At 45.9% G+C, this 22,589-nt stretch overlaps 1 protein-coding gene across 1 annotated transcript in view; it reads left to right on the top strand.

The window, feature by feature from the left end:
• The window catches only part of WNT8B (Wnt family member 8B), a 55,990-nt gene that overhangs the window by 16,452 nt on the left and 16,949 nt on the right, over positions 1-22,589 (top strand). Inside the window, exons 3-4 of the mRNA XM_063131682.1 lie at positions 18,182-18,320; positions 21,132-21,257. Coding sequence (XP_062987752.1) covers positions 18,182-18,320; positions 21,132-21,257 — 265 coding nt within the window. The remainder of the gene's footprint in view (positions 1-18,181; positions 18,321-21,131; positions 21,258-22,589) is intronic.

The following is a 22,589-nucleotide window of genomic DNA, read 5'->3' on the forward strand; positions in this document are numbered from 1 at the left end:
TTAAACTGAACACTGGGGGAAAACTGACAGGAGCTGGAAAGCATCTGGCTTGGGTTAAAGACAAGGGATGAAGACAAAAATGTTTCTGATTGCCCAAATGGGGACAAGGAGGGAATTGGACAGGAGCATATGGTGAAACATGATAGCCAATCAAAGTACAGGGCAGATAGCGTAAGAGCCAAAACAGATGTACACACCAGCGACAAGTGGAGAGGGACGCCACGCTTAGGTGCCTCTACACAAATGCTAGAAGCCTCTGAGTGGATATGGGAGAGCAGGAATGCCTGGTTTTAAAGGAGAAGCTATATATAGGGTCTGTTCAGACGACATGCTAAGCTATGGTTAGGCCATTAGCCTTTTTGGAGTAAGTCCAACCTGGGAGAGTGGGCGTCCAAATGGCAGATGCAGTTCAATGTCAGCAAGTGTAAGGTGATGCACGCTGGGGCAAAAAAACTCCCAACTTCAAGTATAACCTAATAGGATCTGAGCTGGCGGTGACCAAACAAGAAAGAGATCTTGAGATTGTGGTGGACAGCTCGATGAAAATGTCCACCCAGTGTGCGGCCGCTGTAAAGAAGGCAAACTCCATGTTAGGCATTCTAAGAAAAGGAATTGAGAATAAAATGGCCAGTATCATACTGCCCTTATACAAATCTATGGTACGACCGCACTTAGAATATTGTGTACAGTTCTGGTTATCTCACCTAAAAAAGGATATTATGGAGCTGGGAAAAGTTCAGAAAAGGGCAACTAAAATGATTAAGGGGCTGGAGCATCTCCCCTATGAGGGAAGGTTACATCAACTGGGATTGTTTAGCTTGGGAAAAAGGAGGCTATGGGGAGACAGGATAGAGGTGAACAAAATTATGCATGGTATGGAGAATGTGGACAGGGAGACAATTTTCTCCCTCTCTCAAAATACTAGAACCCAGGGTCATCCCATGAAGCTGATTGATGGGAGATCCAGGAAAAATAAAAGGAAGTATTTCTTCACACAGCGCATAGTTAAATTATGGAACTCACTACCACAAGATGTAGTGATGGCCACCAATTTGGATGGCTTTAAAAGGGGGTTGGATAAATTCCTGGAGGCAAAGGCTATCAATGGCTACTAGCCCTGATGGTTGTGTGCTATCTCCAGTATTCGAGGCAGTAAGCCTGTGTGCATCAGTTGCTGGGGAACATGGGTGGGAGGGTGCTGTTGCAGTATGTCCTGCTTGTTCATCCCTGGCCGATGGCTGGTTGGCCACTGTGTGAACAGAGTGCTGGACTAGATGGACCCTTGGTCTGATCCATCAGGGCGCTTCTTATGTTCTTAAGTGGTTAATGAGTGTGTTTAAACTGTGGTTATGTGGCCACCACGGTTAGGAATGGTTTACTTGACACACTAAGCCATAATGTTTAGCTCAAAATGCTTAACCACCATGGCTTAGTGTGTTGTCTGAACAGGATCACTGTGGGCTTGACAGAAATGTGGTGGAATGGGAAAAAACCTGAAGGATATGGTACAAGCTAGACACAAACTCTATAACAATTTGCATCATAGAGGTGGTGTCACTCTTTATGTCAAAGGCAGCATAATGTCAAGCAGACTAGAAACTCTGGGGACATGCTATCATCCCCCAGATCAAAACACTCAGCGTGATAATGAGATGGAAAATGAAATCAGGGAAACATCCAAAAATGGAAATATTGTGGGTGACTTTAATTACCCCCACGTTGACTGGATAAATGCATGTTGTAATTGTGACAAAGAGGTTAGATTAGAAGAGTTGGTCATGGAACTGACGGGAGGTGACCCTGGATTTAATACTAAATACCATTTAGTATTTACTGTTTTACTCTGTACAGCACCATGTACATTGATGGTGCTATATAAATAAATAAATAAATAATAATAATAATAATAATAATAATAATAATAATAATAATAATAATAAATGGTGCCACCCAGGACCTAGTATGAGAAATGAATGTTGTTGAATCAATTGGAAACAGTGAGCACAGTGCTATCAGATTTGATATATATGGGGAAAATTGCCAAGGAAGTCCAACACAATTACATTTGACTTCCAAAAAGGAAAGTTCTCTAAAATGAGGAAACTGGTAAAAAAGGGGTCATCAAGAAGGTTAAATCCCTTCAAAATGCTTGTAGGTTACTCAAAACCACAATAATAGAAGCTCATCTTGAATGTATACCACAGGTTAGCACTAAGTCCAAGAGATCACCAGAATGGTTGACGAGCAGAATTAAGGAAACTGTTAAAGAAAAGAAAGCTCCCTTCAGAAAATGGAAGTCTTGCCCAAATGAGGAGAACAAAAAGGAACACAAACTTACAAGCAGTCAATAAGAGATGCAGGGGAAAAGGCCTTTTGACAAGCATATAGCAACATCAAGGCCAACAAGAAATAATTATTTAAATATATCAGAAGCAAGAAACCAGCAAGGGAAGGAGATGGACCATTGGATGACAATAAAGTTAAAGGAGTACGGAAGGAAGATAAAGAGATTTTGGAGAAGCTGAATGAATTCTTTGCATCGGTGTTCACTGCAGATGTACTAATGTTTTCAGGAAGGGAGTCTGAGGAACTGAGGCAAATAATGGTGAAAAAAGAGAAAGTTCTAAAAGAGGAAGTTAGAGCCTCGTGTGGAGCAGAGTGGTAAGCGGCAGTTACTGCAGCCGAAACTCTCCTCACGACCTGAGTTCGATCTCAGCGGAAGCTGGTTCTCAGGCAGCCGGCTCAGGTCGACTCAGCCTTCCATCCTTCCGAGGTCAGTAAAATGAGTACCTGGCTAGCTGGGGGAAAGGTAATCACAACTGGGAAGGCAATGGCAAACCACCCTACTGTAAAGTCTGCCAAGAAAACATCAGCGAAAGCAGGCATCCCTCTAGGAGTCAACAGTGACTCAAGTGCTTGCACGAGAGGTTCTTTTCTTTTCCTTCTCAACCTTACTGACAAAATGAAAATTAATACATCACCAGGCCCAGATGGTACCCATCCTAGAGTTCTGAAATAACTCAAATGTGAAATAGCTGATCTTCTAATAAAAATTTGTAACATGCTCCTGAGATCAACCTCAGTACCAAAAGAATGGAGACTAGCCAATGTAATCCCAATTTTTAAAAAGTCATCCGGGGGCGGGGGGGGGGGGGGCTCCAGAAATTACAGACCAGTTAGCTTAATGACTGTTCCGGGTCAATTGGTTGAAAGCATTAGTAAAGATAAAATGCTGCTGGGGGAAAAAAAAGAATGAACATGGTTTCTGCAAAGGCAAGTCATGCCTCACTAAGCTATTTTTTTTGAGGGTGACAATAAACGTGTGGACCCGGGTGACCCAATTTACACTGATGGACACAATGATGTTACAGGGTAGATTCCAAGGTATTCCATCGAAAGATAGACTATGTATATGTGGCAACCCTGAAATAGAAGATTTAGCCTACTATTTACTTGAATGTTGTTTATATTCAAAATGTAGAGAACATTATCTATCTATGTTTTTAATACGCATGAGAGACTGGACAGCCAAGGATAAATTGTCCTTTCTCTTACGTGTTTCTAACTATTTTGTGACCTAGAGGGTTGCTCTCTACGCTCTTAAAGCAACCAGCATAAGGAAAAAAGAATTAGAAAAAATGGATTAATTAATAAGTTTTTTATCAAATGTTGTAATATACGAGGGGTCTTATTAACTATCATACAAACTGTATATTGTTTTAAAAATTTAAATCATAAATTTTAAGTAATGTCTGTTTGTTCTTATTGATTATGTGATTTTTTGAAATGGTCAGAAGACTTATTCAATAAAGGTATTCATTCATACTTATACTTCCAAAAGGCCTTTGACAAAATGTAACAGTCATGGAATAAGAGGACAGGTCCTCTAACAGATCAGTAACTTGTTAAAGAACAGAAAGTGTGCAACAGAGTAGGAATAAATGGTAAATTCTCCCAATGAAGGATGTAAACAGTAGGGTCTCACAGAGATCTGCATTGGAACCAATGCTTTTCAACTTTTTTATACGTGGTCTGGAATTAGGAGGAAGCAGTGAGGTGGCCACATTTGCTGGTGACACAACATTATTTAGGGTAGTTAAAACAAAAAGGGACTGTGAAGAGCTCCAACAGGATCTCTCCAAACTGGGAGAACGGGCATAAAAATGGCAAATGCAGTTCAATGTATGCAAGTGTTAAATGTTGCACATTGGGGCAAAAAATAAATTTAAAAAATACCAACTTCAAGAATAAGCTGATGGGATCTGAGCTAGCAGTGACTGACCAAGAGAGAGACCTTGGGGTTGTGGTGGACAGTTTGATGAAACCCCACTGTGTGGCTGCTGTGAAAAGGGCAAATTCCATGTTAATAAGTAGAAAAGGAACTGAAAATATATCTGCCAATCTCATACTGCTGTTATACAACCCTTATGCAACATACAATGTTGCAACTACACTTTGGAATATTGTGTACAAATCTGGTAACCACACCTAAAAAAGAATACTGTAGAGTTGAGGAAAGGGTGAGTAAAATGATCAAGGGGCTAGACCAACTCTCCCATGAGGAACGGTTACAACACCTGGGACTGTTTAGCTTAGAAACTAGGCGAGTAAGGTGTACATGATAGAGGTGTACAAAAGTATGCATGGTGTGGAGAATATTTCTCCCTCTGTCATAATACTAGAACCCGGGGTCCTCCCATGAAGCTGATTGGTGGGAGATCCAGGACAAATAAAAGGAAGGACATCTTCACACAGTGCAGAGTTTAAACTATTGGGTTCAGTACTGCAAGATGTAGTGATGGCCACCAGTTTGCGGCACATCTATATGACTTGTTTTCCCTGACTTAAATGCACATAATCGCATTTTAGGTTACATGACTCAGCCGTCTATTCACCGTAGCACAGGGGTTTTAGTGCGATAATGCGCATATTCACATCCGCGATTTACTCCGACTTTTCAATCATGTCTGAGTTTGCACTGTGTTATGGCTATGTGTCGTAGGGGGAGTTAAATCGCATTTTGACAGATTGGTGGAGCTTTGAAAGTAGGATAACGTGATTGGCCGATTTCCCTCCTTCCCACCTATCGCAGCCAGAGGGAGGAGACGTCCACAGTCCCCTGCCTCTTCGATGCCGTTGTAAATGGGGGGCATCAGTGAGGTGTCCAAGGCAAGCGCCTATCCAAGGCAGGAGCAGCAGCAAATCACCCACTGGAAGGACAACACCTTGCCTTGCCAAAGTCATGGGAGTGGATCATAGGAACTGCTGCATCGTTCCTTCCGTGTCCCCCAGCCCCATGCCTCCTACCCAGCTCCCTCTTCCTCCTCCCTGCCTCCCCCCCTCTCTCCCCACAACCCACCCCCACCTGGCCTCAGTTCCCCAGCAGCAGCTTTGGGCATTCAAAGGAAGGAAAGCATCCTTTTGTGGTGTAGGGAGCTGAGACCAGCGACCTAAATTTAGGTTCCTTTCAACAAGAGAGGGGAAGGAGAGATAAATAATTGTTGCTGCTTCAGTGTGACGCGCTTGACTAGATTCGAATCTACTAAAAATAAGGATTAAAATTAAAAGAGAAGCAATCCTGCTAAACGCTCGGACGCCTTTAAAAAGGGATTGGACAAATTGCTGGAGGAGAAGGCTATCGATGGCTCCTAGTCCAGTATCAGAGACAGTATGCCTTTGTATGCCAGTTGTTGGAGAACATGGGTGGGAGGGTGTTGTTGCGCTCATGTCCTACTTGTGGGTTTCCTGTGGGCAGCTAGTTGACAACTGTGTAAACAGAATACTGGACTATATGGACTCTTGGTCTGATCCAGCACTGCTCTTCTTATGTTTTTATGTAATGCTGTCTGGAAGGATGCTTATTTTTTAAGAGTCAAGAAGATACTTAGGTTGCAATCCTACCATGGACATCACAGGAAAGGGCAATATGGGGCAATTGCCCCCGCCCCCACATAATCTCCAGATTTCCAGCTTTTCTTTTTTAAAAAAAGAAGCAAGTCTCTAGCCCTTGTAGAACCCGAGATATGAGGCAAAATGTGCAACCACTCTTTCCCCCATTCATTTTGTGAGCCCAGGAGTCCACATCACTATAAGCTTCACCCCGCGTACCTGCTTCCCTCGGATTATCTGGTTCCTGACTTGGAGATGAGCAGAAGCAAGGAAGAGCAGCTGGCCCAGCTCAAGTAGGAGCTATAAAAGTAAGCCAGATTCCCAGGGAGCGAGCGAACAGGAAGAGCAAACAGGAGTTTGACAGGGGGAGTGTAGGGGAAGAGGAGACCAAGGAAAGGGGAAGAAGAGACGCCTCAAGGAAACCCAGGAGGCTGCCAATTCAAAGAGGCCGTGCGCTTGCCATGTGCTCCTGAGTGCTGAGTGAAGAGGGTTGGTGTGGATAGTTGCTGCAGGAGCTGAAGAGGGAGTGGCCTGATTGTCAGTTGGACTCAGCAATCAGTGCCTAATTGCTGTTGATTGTTGTTGGCCTTTCAGTGACCTCATTCTGGTTCCTGACTTAAAGCTGAGCAGAAGCAGGGAAGAGCAGCTGGCCCAGCTCAAGTAGGAGCTATAAAAGTAAGCCAGATTCCCGGGGAGCGAGCGAACAGGAAGAGCAAACAGGAGTTTGACAGGGGGAGTTCAGCAGGGGAGGTCAAGGGGGAGTCCTCTAAAAAATAAATAAATAAATAAATAAAATAAAAAGAGGTGGGAAAACCAAAGAAAAACATAAAGAGAAAAAAACCCCACAAAACCACCACCAAAAAAAAAAAAAAGAAGATCTTACTTTCCCTTAAGACATCCTCATATAGTTGTGTACCTTCAGAGAGGACACAACAAAGCAAAGGCAATTCCACTATAATCAAAAAGGAAAAAAAACCAAAGCAGAAATCGACAATATGGATGGAAAGGAGTCCCTAGAGGTGGTGACCTGCAAAGGGTGTGCAATGTTCGTGTTTCTGCCTGAGCTCAACATGGCGTATACCTGCAACAAGTGCAAGCTGGTGGCACTTTTGGAAGAGAAAGTGAGAGGACTTGAGCAGCGAGTGTCCACCCTCCAAGGAATAAGAGAAGTCGAGGAGTTCTTAGACCGAACGGTGGAACTGCAACAGCAACAAGAAGCACATGAGATTGAAGAACAACAGCCAGCTGAAGCAGAAGTGGAGTTTGCTGAGGGGAGGGAAGCCAATGAAGAGGAAACTCCCTGGAAAAGAGTGACAGTTAGGAGCGGAGGAATTAGAGGGCGTTCTGCACCAGTGGAGCCATTGGAGTTAAGCAACCGCTTTCAGCTTCTGGAGAATGAGACTGAAGGACAGTTTGCAGAGGAGGAAGTACAGGAGACACCATGCAACAGTGACCAAGAGGCAGAAGGTAGGTCAACCAAGAAGAAGAGAAGAGTAGTCGTTGTGGGAGACTCCCTGCTGCGTGGGATTGAAACCCAAGTATGTCGTGAAGACCCATGGACTCGCCAGGTGTGCTGTCTCCCTGGAGCACAGATTAGAGATGTGACTGAAGGGTTACCGAAGCTCATAAAGCCCACGGACACATACTCCTTTCTTCTCATCCATGTGGGAACAAATGATGTCACCAAGCAGAGCTACGAAGAAATCATTTCAGACTTTGAAGCTCTGGGAAGGAAATTGAAGAACTTTGGGGCCCAGGTAGTTTTCTCATCCATCCTCCCGGTTCTTGGAAGAGGATTAGAAAGGGAAAGAAAAATACTCCGGATGAACGACTGGCTTCGAAGGTGGTGCCGTCGTGAGAGTTTTGGATTCTGGGACCACGGGCTACGCTACTTGGAACATGGCCTGCCGGCAAGGGATGGGTTGCACCTCACAAGGGCTGGAAAGAATGAGTTCGGCCACAGCATAAAGAACTTCATCAGGAGGGCTTTAAACTGAATCTTACGGGGGTGGGAGACGTAAATTTTGAGGCAACAATGGATGAAGGCCAATGCACCACTTTATTTATTTATTTATTTATTTAGAATATTTATATACCGCTCCTCATTGAAAAAATTTCGGAGCGGTGTACAAGGTAAAATGAAAATAAAAACAGAATAAAACAGTTAAAACAAAATTTAAAAAGAAGCAAAACAACAACAACACAGAAATCCAAGGCTGCATGTTAAAGAAAGGCTTCTTGGAATAAAGATGTTTTCAGGAGGCGCCGAAAGGAGTACAAGGTTGGAGCCTGTCTGACCTCCAGGGGCAGGGAATTCCACAGGAAGGGCGCCGCCACACTGAAGGCTCTTCCCCTGGTGGATTCCAATCGGAGGATGGATCTAGGTGGAACCACCAGGAGCAGGCCCTCGGATGACCTCAGTGACCGGGCAGGTTGGTAAGGGAGAAGGCGCTCTCTCAGGTATCCTGGTCCCAAGTTGTTTAGGGCTTTGTACACAAGTACAAGAACCTTAAACCTGGCCTGGTAGCGAATAGGCAGCCAGTGCAGTTCCCTCAGCAGAGGAGTTACATGCTGGAAAGGGGCAGCTCCAGACAACAGCCGAGCTGCAGCATTCTGCACTAGCTCCAGCTTCCGGAGCAGCTTCAAGGGCAGCCCCACATAGAGCGCATTGCAGTAATCCAATCTTGAGGTTACCAATGCCTGTACCACCGTGGTCAAGCTATCCCTGTCCAGGAGAGGCCGTAGTTGGCGAACCAACCGAAGATGGTAAAAGGCACTCCGAGCCGTGGCAGCTACTTAAGCATCCAACGACAGAAATGGGTCTAAGAGTACCCCCAAACTACGAACCTGTTCTTTCAGAGGCAGAGCAACCCCATCCAGAACAGGCAATGAGCCTGTCTCCCGGACTCGGGAACCACTCACCCACAGGGCTTCCGTCTTGCCAAGATTTAGTCTCAGTTTATTGGCCCTCATCCAGCCCATTACTGAGTCTAGGCACTGGTCCAGGACTTGCACAGCCTCACCTGATTCAGTTGTCACAGGGAGATAGAGCTGCGTGTCATCAGCGTATTGATGGCATTTAGCTCCAAATCCCCTAATGACCGCTCCCAACGGCTTCATATAGATGTTAAATAACATTGGGGACAAGATGGTGCCCTGCGGCACTCCATAGCTCAATTGCCAGGAGGCCGAGGACTGGTCACCCAATGCTACTCTCTGAAAACGACCCCGTAGGTAGGACCGGAACCACTGTAAAACAGTGCCTCCGATGCCCATCCCACAGAGTCGATCCAGGAGGATACCATGGTCAATGGTATCAAAAGCCGCCGAGAGATCGAGCAGGATTAATAGGGTTGCATTCCCCCTGTCCCTCTCTCGTTAAAGGTCATCCATCAGGGCGACCAAGGCTGATTCAGTCCCGTAACCAGATCGGAACCCAGACTGGAATGGATCTAGATAATCAGTATCCTCCAAGAGTGCCTGCAGTTGCTCCGCCACAATTGATGGTGCTATATAAATAAATAAATAAATAAATAAATAATAATAATAATAATAATAATAATAATCTCAAGTGCCTTCCCTAAAAAAGGTTAGCAACTGGGCGGTAGTTGCCTAATACCATCGGGTCCAGGGTGGGCTTCTTCAGGAGTGGTCGCACTACTGCCTCCTTAAGGACAGCAGGGACCACCCCTTCCCGGAGAGAAGCATTTATCACCCCCTGGACCCACCCAGTCAGACCTCCTCGGCTTGCTTTTATAAGCCAGGAGGGACAGGGATCGAGAGGGCAAGTGGTCGGCCGCACTGCTGCAAGCACCTTGTCTACATCATCAGGCCGCAATAACTGGAACTGATCCCACAAAATTGGGCAGATGGTGGCATCGGACACCTCAACTGGAGCTGCACTAAAAACAACGTCAAGCTCGCTGCGGAGAGAAGCGATCTTGTCCTCAAAGTGTGATGCAAAAAGGTCACAGTGGGTCCTTGACGGAGCCAGGGCCCCATTTGCTGGGGAGGATGTTAGCAGTCCCCGGACCACCTGGAAGAGCTCCGCTGGACGGCTACTCGACGACGCAATGGAGTCAGCAAAATAAGCCTTCTTTGCTGCCCGCACTGCCACGCAATAGGCACGATTATGCGCTCTACAGCGTGCTCGGTCATCTTCGCTTCGAGTCTTGCGCCATTTGCGCTCCAGCCGACGTCCAGCCTGTTTCATTGACCGCAACTCCTTAGTATACCAAGGAGCAGACCGGGCTCTACAGGACCGGAGAGGACACTCAGGTGCGATCAAGTTGATGGCCCTCCGCATCTCACCATTCCACAGTGAGGCTAGGGCCTCAGCTGGATCACCAGCTCTCTCCACTGGAAAATCCCCAAGAGCATTCAGAAATCCATTGGATTCCATCAGTCTCCTGGGGCGGGCCATCCGAATGGGTACCTCACCCTTGCAGGAGGGTAGTAACGCCGTGAGTTCAAATCTCACCAAGAAATGGTCTGACCATGACAATGGGGTTACTTGGACCCCCCCAATCTTCAGACTACCCATCTCACAGCTTGGTGCAAAAACCAAATCAAGGGTATGCCCTGCTTTATGTGTTGGGCCAATGACAAACTGAGACAGCCCAATGGTTGTCATGGAGGCCATAAAGTCCCGAGCCGGAGCCCCAGAGACAGCCTCAGCATGAAAGTTGAAGTCGCCCAGAACCACACTCGAGAAAGGGAGGTGGAGTTGCACTATATGTTAAAAATACCTATCCCTGCACAGAAATACAGGCGGATGAGACTGGGAGCCCCGTCGAGAGCGTCTGGATTAAAATAAATGGGGCTAGGAATAAAAAGAATATGATAATCGGAGTCTACTACCGACCACCCAATCAAGGAGAAGACGAGGACGAAACTTTTGAGAAACAAATTGCCAGCGTTTCAAGGAAGTGTGATGTAGTAGTGATGGGGGACTTCAGTTACCCTGATATCTGTGTTACGGGAACTCTGGGGGAAAGTGACCACGTCATACTTGAATTCTTGATTATGAAGGAGACAAAAGTCGAGCGTAGCCATACACGTACTCTGGATTTTAGGAAAGCTGATTTTAATAAACTCAGAACTATAATAAGTAAGGTCCCGTGGCAAGGGAGCCTAATGAGAAAAGGAGTGCAGGATGGGTGGGAGTATTTAAAAAAGGAAATTTTAAAGGCACAGTTACAAACAATTCCAACAAGGAGAAAAGATAGAAGACAACAGAGGAAACCAATGTGGCTCCACAAAAAGCTTAGAGATGACCTGAAAACAAAAAGGGATACATATAGGAAGTGGAAGGAAGGCCAGGCTACAAAAGAAGAGTACAGACAAGTGGCGCAGAAGTGCCGAAATGGCGTCAGGAAGGCTAAAGCTGTGAATGAGCTGAGATTAGCGAGGGATGCTAAAAGCAATAAAAAGGCTTTCTTCAGATACGTGAGTAGTAAAAGACAGAGGAAAGAAATGGTGGTTCAACTGCTTAATGAGGATGGCAAATTGATAACAGATGACAAAGAAAAGGCTGAAGTGCTCAATTCCTACTTTGCCTCGGTCTTCTCCCAAAAGCGGGTCTATGACCCCCTTGGAAAAAGTGAAACAGAAGTTGAGGGGGCAGGATTGCAGTTTGAGATTAATAAACAAATGGTCAAAGAACACCTAATTTCCTTGAATGAGTTCAAATCTCCAGGGCCCGATGAACTGCATCCTAGAGTAATGAAGGAGCTAGCAGAAGAACTCTCAGAACCTTTGTCTATTATCATTGCAAAATCATGGAAGACGGGTGAGGTGCCGGACGACTGGAGGAGGGCTAACGTTGTCCCTATCTTCAAAAAGGGCAAAAAGGAGGAACCTGGGAACTACAGACCAGTCAGTCTGACATCCATCCCTGGGAAAATTCTGGAGCAGATTATAAAGAAGTCAATCTGTAAACACTTTGAAATCAATGCAGTGATTACTAGAAGCCAACATGGATTTGTCAGGAACAAATCCTGTCAGACTAATTTGATCTCATTTTTTGATAGGATAACCTCCCTTGTGGACTGTGGGAATGCTGTGAACGTCATATATCTTGACTTCAGCAAAGCTTTTGACAAAGTACCACATGACATTCTGATTAACAAACTAGCTAAAAGTGGGCTAGATGGAATAACTATTAGGTGGATTCACAGTTGGCTACAGAATCGGACTCAAAGAGTATTTATCAATGGAACCTTCTCAAACTGGGGAGAGGCAACGAGTGGGGTGCCGCAGGGCTCAGTCCTGGGCCAGTGCTCTTCAACATTTTTATTAATGATTTGGATGAGGAGGTGCCGGGAACGCTGATCAAATTTGCAGATGACACAAAATTGGGTGGGATAGTTAATACCCTGGAAGACAGAAACAAACTTCAAAGTGATCTTGATAGGCTGGAGTGCTGGGCTGAAAACAACAGAATGAAATTTAATAGGGATAAATGCCAAGTTCTACATTTAGGGAATAGAAACCAAATGCACAGTTACAAGATGGGGGACACTTGGCTCAGCAATACTACAAACGAGAAAGATCTTGGAATTGTTGTAGATTGCAAGCTGAATATGAGCCAACAGTGTGATATGGCTGCAAGAAAGGCAAATGCTATTTTGGGCTGCATTAATAGAAGTATAGCTTCCAAATCACGTGAGGTACTGGTTCCTCTCTATTCTGCCCTGGTTAGGCCTCATCTAGAGTATTGTGTCCAGTTCTGGGCTCCACAATTCAAGAAGGACGCAGACAAGCTGGAGTGTGTTCAGAAGAGGGCAACCAGGATGATCAGAGGTCTAGAAACAAAGCCCTATGAAGAGAGACTGAAAGAACTGGGCATGTTTAGCCTGGAGAAGAGAAGATTGAGGGGAGACATGATAGCACTCTTCAAATACTTAAAAGGTTGTCACACAGAGGAGGGCCAGGATCTCTTCTTGATCCTCCCAGAGTGCAGGACATGGAATAACGGGCTCAAGTTAAAGGAAGCCAGATTCCGGCTGGACATCAGGAAAAACTTCCTTACTGTTAGAGCAGTGCGACGGTGGAATCAGTTACCTAGGGAGGTTGTGGGCTCTCCCACACTAGAGGCATTCAAGAGGGAGTTGGACAAGCATCTGTCGGGGATGCTTTAGGGTGGATTCCTGCATTGAGCAGGGGGTTGGACTCGATGGCCTTGTAGGCCCCTTCCAACTCTGCTATTCTATGATTCTATGATTCTATCCCCATAGCGCTAAGCTTTCGTAGTTGTTGTTGTTTTTGCTACCGGGCAACAGCGATCCTTTGCATACCAGGAAGTGAGTTTAAGGGGGGAAATGTAAAAAATCATTAAAAAAATCAATGGATGACCCAATTCAATTCAAATTTGGTATGCTTAAAGGTCTCCCTAATATCTATTACTGTGCCAATTTTGGTGTCTTTATCTTTAAAGCTTACGCAGTTGTAAGCATTTCTTTAAAATCCTGCTCCTGTGCCCCAGCGGTGGCTTGGAATATACGCTCAAAAAGTAGGGGCTAAATATGGCGAGCACAATTAAGGCAGGATGCATGAGAGTACTTCACAATCAAAGCAGATTATAAAGTGGAAAACTTCTGAGTCCTTTGCATGCAATTCGCAGTGATTGCAAAGTATAACACTGGTGTGATAAAGCTCTACATCTCAGATTACTTCAGTCACTCTTGGGGACTGTCTTCAAGGCGCCGAGTTGCCGCGGCCTCCCTCCAAACCCCCGCAGTTTTATTCCCCTGCACTGGTTTCATGCAATCCCAATGCCGAGGAGAGAGTGTGAGGTTTCTGGCAGCCATCTGGGTACTGACGAATTGCCTGTCGCCTTCCACCAGGGACCACCCTGGATTGGCCCCAGAGCGATGGCAGATGGCAGAAGAGCTGTGCTGACCTCGCTCTCATTGTAAAAGTTAGGTTAAGTCCCCAACTTTTTCAATGTGCAGCTTTATGGGAAAGCCCTGCAGTGGCTTCAAAACGGTATCTGCATCATATAACCCCACGTACAGACAGCCCTCTGGAGAGGTGTTAAGCGATGGGGCCAGGAAGGGTCTGTATACTAAAAGAATCCCCGTTCTATCCCTAGTACCTAACGCCAGGTACAAACACTCAAACCTAGGACATGACCAGACAGGATCCCTGGAAAGAGATATAGTCTAGGAGAGATATGGGGATGGACGGACACTAAACGTGGGCAAAAGTATAACTAGGGGTGACCATATTTTGGAAACCAAAAAGGAGGACAAAATGGCTGCCCTCAGGAGGCGTGGCCACCCCAACATGCCCACCCCCAAGGCGGAGCCAACTCAACATGTCCGGTCCCCAAGGGTGTGTGTCCTCAGTCACGTTTATTTATTTATTACATTTTTATATTGCCCAATAGCTGAAGCTCTCTGGGTGGTTCACAAAAAGTAAATGATAGCAACCAATGAGTGCCAAAGGCACACAACTACTATAATAATATACTAAATACTAAAAAAAGAATTAACACTTATATAAATCCATTTCTTTATTTTTATAACATAATAAACAACCACAACCAGCAATCATCACCAGCAAGAGAAGGAGCATTATTAATATTAGAATCAGCATCCATTATCATCATCACCAGCAACTGAAGGAGCATTATTAATATTAGAATCAGCATCCATTATCATCATCACCAGCAACTGAAGGAGCATTATTAATATTAGAATCAGCATCCATTATCATCATCACGAGCAACTGAAGGAGCATTATTAATATTAGAATCAGCATCCATTATCATCATCACCAGCAACTGAAGGAGCATTATTAATATTAGAATCAGCATCCATTATCATCATCACCAGCAACTGAAGAAGCATTATTAATATTAGAATCAGCATCCATTATCATCATCACGAGCAACTGAAGGAGCATTATTAATATTAGAATCAGCATCCATTATCACCATCACCAGCAAAAGAAGGAGCATTATTAACAAATGAAGCAGAAAATTCATACTAACAAATGAAGCAGAAAAATCTAGTACAATAAAAAGAAAGCCATACTGTAAAATAACCATAATCTCAAAGACATAGGGCTCATCTACACCAAGCAGGATATAACACTATGAAAGTGGTGTGGAAGTGGTGTATAAAAGGCAGGAGCCACACTACTGCTTTATAGTGGTACTGAAGTGCACTGACAACTGTTGGGGCCCATGACACATCTATACCAAGCAAGATATTACATTATAAAAGCAGTTATGAAAGTAGTATATGGTACATGTCAATGGGCCCCAACAGTTGTCAGTGCACTTCAATACCACTATAAAGCAGTAGTGTAGATCCTGCATGTTATATACTGCTTTCATAGTGGAATATCCTGCTTGGTGTAGATGAGCCTTAAGTCAAAAATAAAAATTCATTCACACACACACTCAAGGTAAAATAACAACAGCAATACACACCTCACATATGCTCATCAAAGACAATAAAAATTAAAATCCACACACCCCTACACACTCACCCAGCATGGAAAAAACTCCACACCCTCCCCAAGACAATCTAAAAAAACCCAAAACTCCACACATACTTAACTGGGGGTGGGGGATAAATCCATCCCACACTCACCAAAGGCAAAATAATAAAAATCTACAGCAACACCCCCCAAGGCAAACAATAAAATAACATCAAAAATACAATACTTACTGACCCAAGGCATCATCATCATCATCATCATCATCATTATCATCATCATCATCATAGTGCGGTGTAGTGGCTAAAGTGTTGGACTGGCAGCTGGGAGAATCGGGTTCTAGTCCCCACTCAGCCATGGAATGACTTTAGGCCAGTCACACACTCCCCAACCCACCTCACAGGGTTGTTGTTGTTGTTGTTGTTGATGATGATGATGATGATGATTTACATTTATATACCGCCCCGTAGCCAAAACTCTCTGGGTGGTTTACAAAAGTTTAAAACAGTGAATGTTAAAAACAAATACACAAAATTTAAAACCATAAAAAGCAGGAGGGAGGAAGCAAGCCCACCACAGCCACGTACCTTGTTTCCTGATGAACTGAACCGGGCTGCTGCTTTGTCCACCTGGGCTCCGCTTGAAGCAGGGAGGGGAGGGGAGGGGAGGGGAGCTATCCTCAGAAGTCCCTGGGCCGATCTGAATCAAGCTCCCCACCCCACCCCATGCGTGGCTGCAGGCCCAGGCGCTGGGAGGAAGCCCGGGCCAGCCGAGGCGTGCCCCATGTGCGCCGGCTGCGGCTGCAGGCCCGGGTGCTAGGAGGCGGAGCTGGAGGACCCGTTCCCAGAAATCTAGAAACGAGGCCTCCAGCCCGCCCGGTGCCGGCCCAGCATCGCTGGGGGGAGGGAGCAGGCCTTCTCCTCTGTGCTGGCGTGCGTGCATCAGCACAGAGGAGAAGGGGAGGGCGTCGCTGGGGGACAGGGGCTGCGAGGCCCGTTCTCGGAGAATGGGTCTCCCAGCTCCTCCCCCCCAGTGACGCAGACCTCCTCCTCTGTGCTGGCGTGCGTGCATCAGCACAGAGGAGAAGGGGAGGGCGTCGCTGGGGGGCAGGGGCTGCGAGGCCCGTTCTCAGAGAACGGGTCTCCCAGCTCCTCCCCGCCAGCGACGCAGACCTCCTCCTCTGTGCTGGCGCGTGTGCGTCAGCACAGAGGAGAAGAGGAGGGCGTTGCTGGGTGGCGGGGGCTGCAAGACCCGTTCTCCGAGAATGGGTCTCCCAGCTCCTCCCCCCTCAGCGACGCAGGCCCCAGGACCACGATTTTCCCGGACATTTGGGGGGATTTTGAAATCTCCCCCGGATCCCGCTTGGGGGCGGGATTTCCAGACATGTCCGGGCAAATCCAGTCGTATGGTCACCCTACTTCTAGTAATCACTGCATTGTTTTCAAGGTGCTTACAGATCAACTTCTTTCCAATCTGCTCCAAACTTTTCCCAGGGGGTGGATGTCAGACTGACTGTTCTGTAGTTCCCAGGTTCCTCCTTTTTGCCCTGTTTGAAGAGAGGGACAACATTATCCCTCCTCCAGTCATCCAGCACTTTTGCAAAGATAATGGACCTCTGCCAGTTTCTTTATTACTCTATTGCATTGTAAAAACAAAATAATCATGAGTTACACATGCCTATTGCCCCCCCCCCCCCAGTATGCATGCTACCTTTCAGGTGTCTCCATTTCATGGTTTTGGCGCTATGGCACAGACAGTCACACATCCTCTTTGTTTATTATAGATATGTAATATGTATAATAAATGCAACACCATTTTCCTGGGCCTGCAGTGATTATTTCTGAGGCCTTTACAATTAATTATTACAAAACTGAAATAAAATTGAATAACAGAATTGAAATAAAATTGAAATAAAGAAGTTCAATGAAAAATCACACTTACCTGCAGTTTAGCACACCACTGCCCTTTTAAAGTGCAAAGTTTTGGGTGTTTCCAGGCTTTAATATTTTTTTTTCAGATTTGGGGTATGTTAATCAGCTATGATTTCTGACTAGAAAACACTTTCAAATGCTTCCGTTACAATTTTGTTCACATCAAGCCATATTTTCCCTAGGCTAACACGGGCTGCAGCAGGGATGGGCAACCTCAGGCCAACTGGCCAGCCCTCTGGGTGGTTTGCCAGGCAGCCCAAGGCCCTTTTCTCCCAACCACCAATCACTTGGTGGTTTCCCTGTTTTCATCCAGCTTTCCCCCTAGAACTTTAACCTACCATATGCTGGTATTTCATGTATTTGTGTCCCCTCTGCCCTTTTCCTTTGGCTCTGCCCACAACTGGAATACAGCCCCCAAGACCTTGCAGGAAATGGAGTTCAGTCCTCGGGCTGAAAGAGCCCTGACCTAGTCCACAGCCACATCATTTCCTGGCCTTCCAACCTACGTTGATGCGGCATCAAAAACCCAGGTAGACAAAGGCCATAGCTAGACCTAAGGGTTATCCCAGGATTGTCCTAGGGTCAAACCTGTTCATCTAAGTGCCACACAGGGCATCCAGCACTCAGGCAGGGACGAACCCGGGATGATCCTGGGATAAACCTTAGGTCTAGCTATGGCTAAAGCTGAGAGAGATCATCCCTTCCCAGATTTCTACCCAGATTTCATTCTGGGTGGTTCACAAAAAGATCTTGGTCATGAAGGCATTTTTGTAGCCTCTGGTTACAAAATAGGGGTTCAGATGGTAAGCAAACTCCTTAATGTTGGTTTTGAAAAACAGGTTTAGTAATTTCTGCGCTTTTGTTGTACTCCTGGAAGCTCCTCCTTTGCTTTTACCACCTTCCACTCGCAGGCATACCTCATCTATTCAAGCAGTGTTGCAGCTGGTGCACAGAGTGGCATAGAGGAGTGCAAGTTCCAGTTCGCTTGGGATCGCTGGAACTGTCCAGAGAGAGCTTTGCAACTTTCCAGCCATGGAGGCCTGAGAAGTGGTAAGAAAAGCTGTTGGCGTTGTTGCTATTGGTCATATACAATACAAGACGACTTTCACCAGCTAAATGAGGGGTTCTTTGGCACTGCCACCGGAGTGTGACTCTGGTTTTTAAAAAGCAGTGATGTCATCCTAGAAAAGATGTTTCTATGGTCCCACAACCATCGCAAATGTAATCAGGTTCCCTGGCAATGGATTCAATATATGTCTGAGATGGTGAAAAGAAAAGGTGACAGGTTTACCAGCAGCAATTTAGCTAAAGCTGAGATTATAGCCAAATATGGTACCTGCACTTACCCTTGGGCAATGTGAAGGTCACAACTAGAGTTGTGTGCAAATGGCCTTTCAAAATTCTCCACCCTGTTTGTGGGCAGAGAAACTGCATTTCACCCAATTTCTCCGGTGAAGGAGAAATTCTCAAAGGTTTCTCGCAAGTAGGGCTCACCGTTGGCAGGCTTGTAGCACTCGTCCTTTCTTTCGTTCTTTCTTTCTTTCTTTTTGTAGGGGCTTTGGGGTGCCGCCACTACAAGTGCAACAGCATCAACTGTACTGGCAAGCTGGCCCCCATTTTGCATTCACCACAATGCAGTGCTGTGTCCAGATCAAGGGAAGAGATAGAGCCAGTGCTATGCCTAAAACCTGCCCTCCAAATTCCTGAAAGTTTCTTCCCCCATGAAAGAGGCTTCCGTTGTTTTGCCTGATTCACAGGGTCTTTTATAATGAATAATAATAATAATAATAATAATAATAATAATAATAATAATAGTTACCCGCCTCTCCCTCCGGATTGAGGCAGGTTACAACATAATGCAAATGCCATAAAATACATATAATTAAAACATTTAAAACTAATACATTATTAAAAAGCAGCACTTTATTAAAAGGCATCTTAAAATTCAACTGGGTAGGCCTGCCAGAAGAAATCAGTCTTTATAGCTTTCTTAAAATCCAGAAGACTGTTAAGTTGATGAATCTCAACGAATCTCTCCTGGCAGGCCATTCCATAATCTGGGAGCGGCAGAGGAAAAGGTCCTCTGGGTAATAGTTGTCAGCCTTGTTTTAATTGACTGGAGTAAATTCTTCCCAGAGGACCTGAGTGATGTTTTTGAGCTTACCTAATCACCATGTAGTTTGTGTTCTTTCTATTACACGTCTCTCGGTTGCTCTGTAGCCTCCTGGGCTGCTTCCTGATCTTTAAAAGCCCTATGGGAGGAATTATCTCATGGTATTTTCCCTTGGGCCTTAATTGAAATGTAGGTAGGCAAGGAGGCTTCAGGTTGCTGGAGCGATAATTGTATGATTATCGCAATGGAAAATTTGTAATTTTGCATTGCTGCTGTTTTTATCTGATTGAGCTTTTATATTGTATTTTATAGTATGGTTTTATACTGTTGTTTTATACTTTGAATGATTTTAATTTTTGTGAACCACCCAGAGAGCTCCGGCTATTGGGCAGTATAGAAATGTAATAAATAAATAAATAAATAAATGATCAAACACACTTGCACACACTCCTCAGCCACCTCCTAAGTAAAGTACCAGCCAATAGCCCAAGAGCTTCGGCTACTGGGCGGTATAAAAATGTAATAAATAAATAAATAAATAAATAAATAATCACCAGAAATCCAAACACAACCAAGAGAATTTCTCTGAAATGTTCTTTTCTTTTGAATTTCTTTTTGAAGGCAATTTCTTTCCTATCAAATTGAATGAGAATGGTCAAAAAATGTGGGAGAATTTTTTGGCATAGCACTACTCACAACAGACCTCTAAATGTAACCTTCCGTCCTGATCTCATCCAAGAGAACATCAAGGACTTTGAGGAAAACACTCTGCTTGACATAGTTCCATGATAGTTTCCCATTATGGGCTATTCTTCCTTTATTTGCTGCATTTATCCCACTTTTCCTCCAAGGACCCCAAAGTGGCCTACATGAGACTCTTCCTCCTCTCAGTTTTATCTCCATTTTATCCTCACAACACCGCTGTGAGGTAGATTACTCTGAGATTCAGTAGCTGTGTTGGAGTGATCATAGGAATGAAAGAAGCCATTGTGGCTTCTGCCCCCCGCACATGCAATTTGCATAATTACCCATGATGCATTGTGGGTTGCCGTGTCACCTAAACCCAGCAAAGTGTGCGGTGGGGTGGCCTCTTCCCAATGCCACAATCCCTACTACAAGCCTTGCATTGTGGTGGGGTAAGAAGCTACCCTCACCATGCACCGTGCTGGGTTTGGATGACATGGCAACCAGTGCTGCATCATGGGTAATTATGCAAATTGTGGTTGCACATACGCAACATACAAGGGGGTAGGGGAAGAAGCCATCATGGCTTCCTTCTCCCCCGACATCAGCAGAACCTGATTGGCTTAAAATCACCCAGTGAGCTTCATGGCTGAGTGGGGACTCTAACTTGGGCCAGATCTACACCAGGCAGGATATAACACTTTGAAAATGGTATATTCAATGTGTCCTGGGCCCAAACAGTTGTCAATACTGTTATAAACTGTTGTAAAGCAGTAGTGTAGATCCTGCCTTGGGTCCCCCGAGGCCCAGTCCAATACTTTTATCACTAAACATCACTGACCATTTTGAGGTCTCTTCCGATTCTATGATACCTGGTGGCATTGTGGGGTTAGAGAATATCTTTTATTAATCTACTTTTAATTATTGTTAAGATTTATAGCCTGCTTCAAGTAGATTAATCCCACAGTTCTTCATTAGTCTTACTAATCAAATGTGCGCCGAATTACAGGAGCCGCTCTACCTTGCTGCTGCTTCAGCTATTTTCTTGTACCTTTGCTTGACAGCAAACCGAGAAACAGCCTTTGTCCATGCAATTAGCTCTGCTGGCGTCATGTACACATTGACACGCAATTGCAGCCTTGGGGACTTTGACAATTGTGGATGCGATGATTCCCGCAATGGACAGCATGGTAAGGAGCAACCTCAGCCAAAATAAATATAGAAATCCATTCCACATATCAGGATGGAGATGCCCGTGTTCTGCTTGTCCAGCCTCCCTAGAGAAATGGGCACGGGGACGGGCGATAGAAGGGGGCAGTCTAGCATCCACTTTTTTTTTTTTATCAAGGGTCACATTCGATTTTGGGGAAGATTTTTCGGCTGCATTTTAGTGGTGGGCGGGGCTGAAGGCAAAAGGAGTGGGCCCAAAATTTTCCCCAAACCAACATATCTTAGTTTAAAGCTCTACTGGCAGTAACTAAGCTTTAGAAGAGGCATCTCAATCCCTTAGAATGGGGGTGGGGGGGACTGTGTAAAAGCCAGGAAACCACTGCCTGGTCCATAGTCGGGGGGGGGGGAGTGTGTGGCATCTGGGGACCTCAGGTGAGCCAGATTTCTCCCAGAGGCCTGAGGCTCAGCATCCCTCCAATCTTGCAAAATGTGGGATATTTTCTAAGGTATGCAGAGCCATTAGATGCCTGAAGAGTGCAGTCACTCCTCCTCTTATTCCTGGAGTAATTGGATCTGAACCTATCCATATGTTCTTTGGTGACTGGGGGCTTTGCTAGACCTGCCGGTATAAGCCGGCAGGGAGGCGGGGCGGCAGTGCGCTGACGTTAGCGCGCGCCGCCCAGGGTTCCACACGCAGGACGCGCAGGGACGTCGGATCCCTGCAGCGTCCGCCATTTTTTTTGTTTTGTTTAAAGGGGCCGCGTGCGGCCTGAAGACTCTGGAGAAGGTAAGGTTTTTTTAAAAAATGGTGGGGGGGGGGAAGGATGGCAAGGGGGAATGGCAAGGGGGGAGGGTGGGTGAGAGAGCACTGCGTGCCGCCGCCCGAGCAAGCAGGCGAGTGGCGCTTGCCTGGGCAAGGCCTGGCATGGGGTGGCATTGCCCGGGCAAGCGCCGTTTGCCTGCTTGCTCGGGCAGCGGCGCACGGCGCTCTCTCACCTGCCCTCCCCCCTTGCCATCCCCCCTTGCCATCCTTCCCCCTGCCCCTCTCTTTCCCCCCGGGCCGATGGGCACAGCGCTCGTATGAGCACTGTGCCAGGTCCGCGGCTTTCTGCGGCTACTCGCGAGTAAGCGAATAGCCGCAAAAAGCCACGGAAGTAGCTAGACATTTCGCAGCTCCGGCCTGAGGCCGGGGCTGCAAAAAAAGCACGCCATAAGCAACTTAGCTTATGGCGCGTTAGAGGAGGCCTCAGTGCAGCCTGGGCCCAGATTCCCCTGTGCGTCATCTGGACGCACAGCAGGGAAACCGGGTCTCAAGGCGCGCTAAGGCCTCATCTAGCAAGGCCCTGGTTTGC

This window comes from Elgaria multicarinata, chromosome 8 (assembly GCF_023053635.1).
Source record: "Elgaria multicarinata webbii isolate HBS135686 ecotype San Diego chromosome 8, rElgMul1.1.pri, whole genome shotgun sequence".
In the NCBI taxonomy this organism is placed as follows: Eukaryota; Metazoa; Chordata; class Lepidosauria; order Squamata; family Anguidae; genus Elgaria; species Elgaria multicarinata.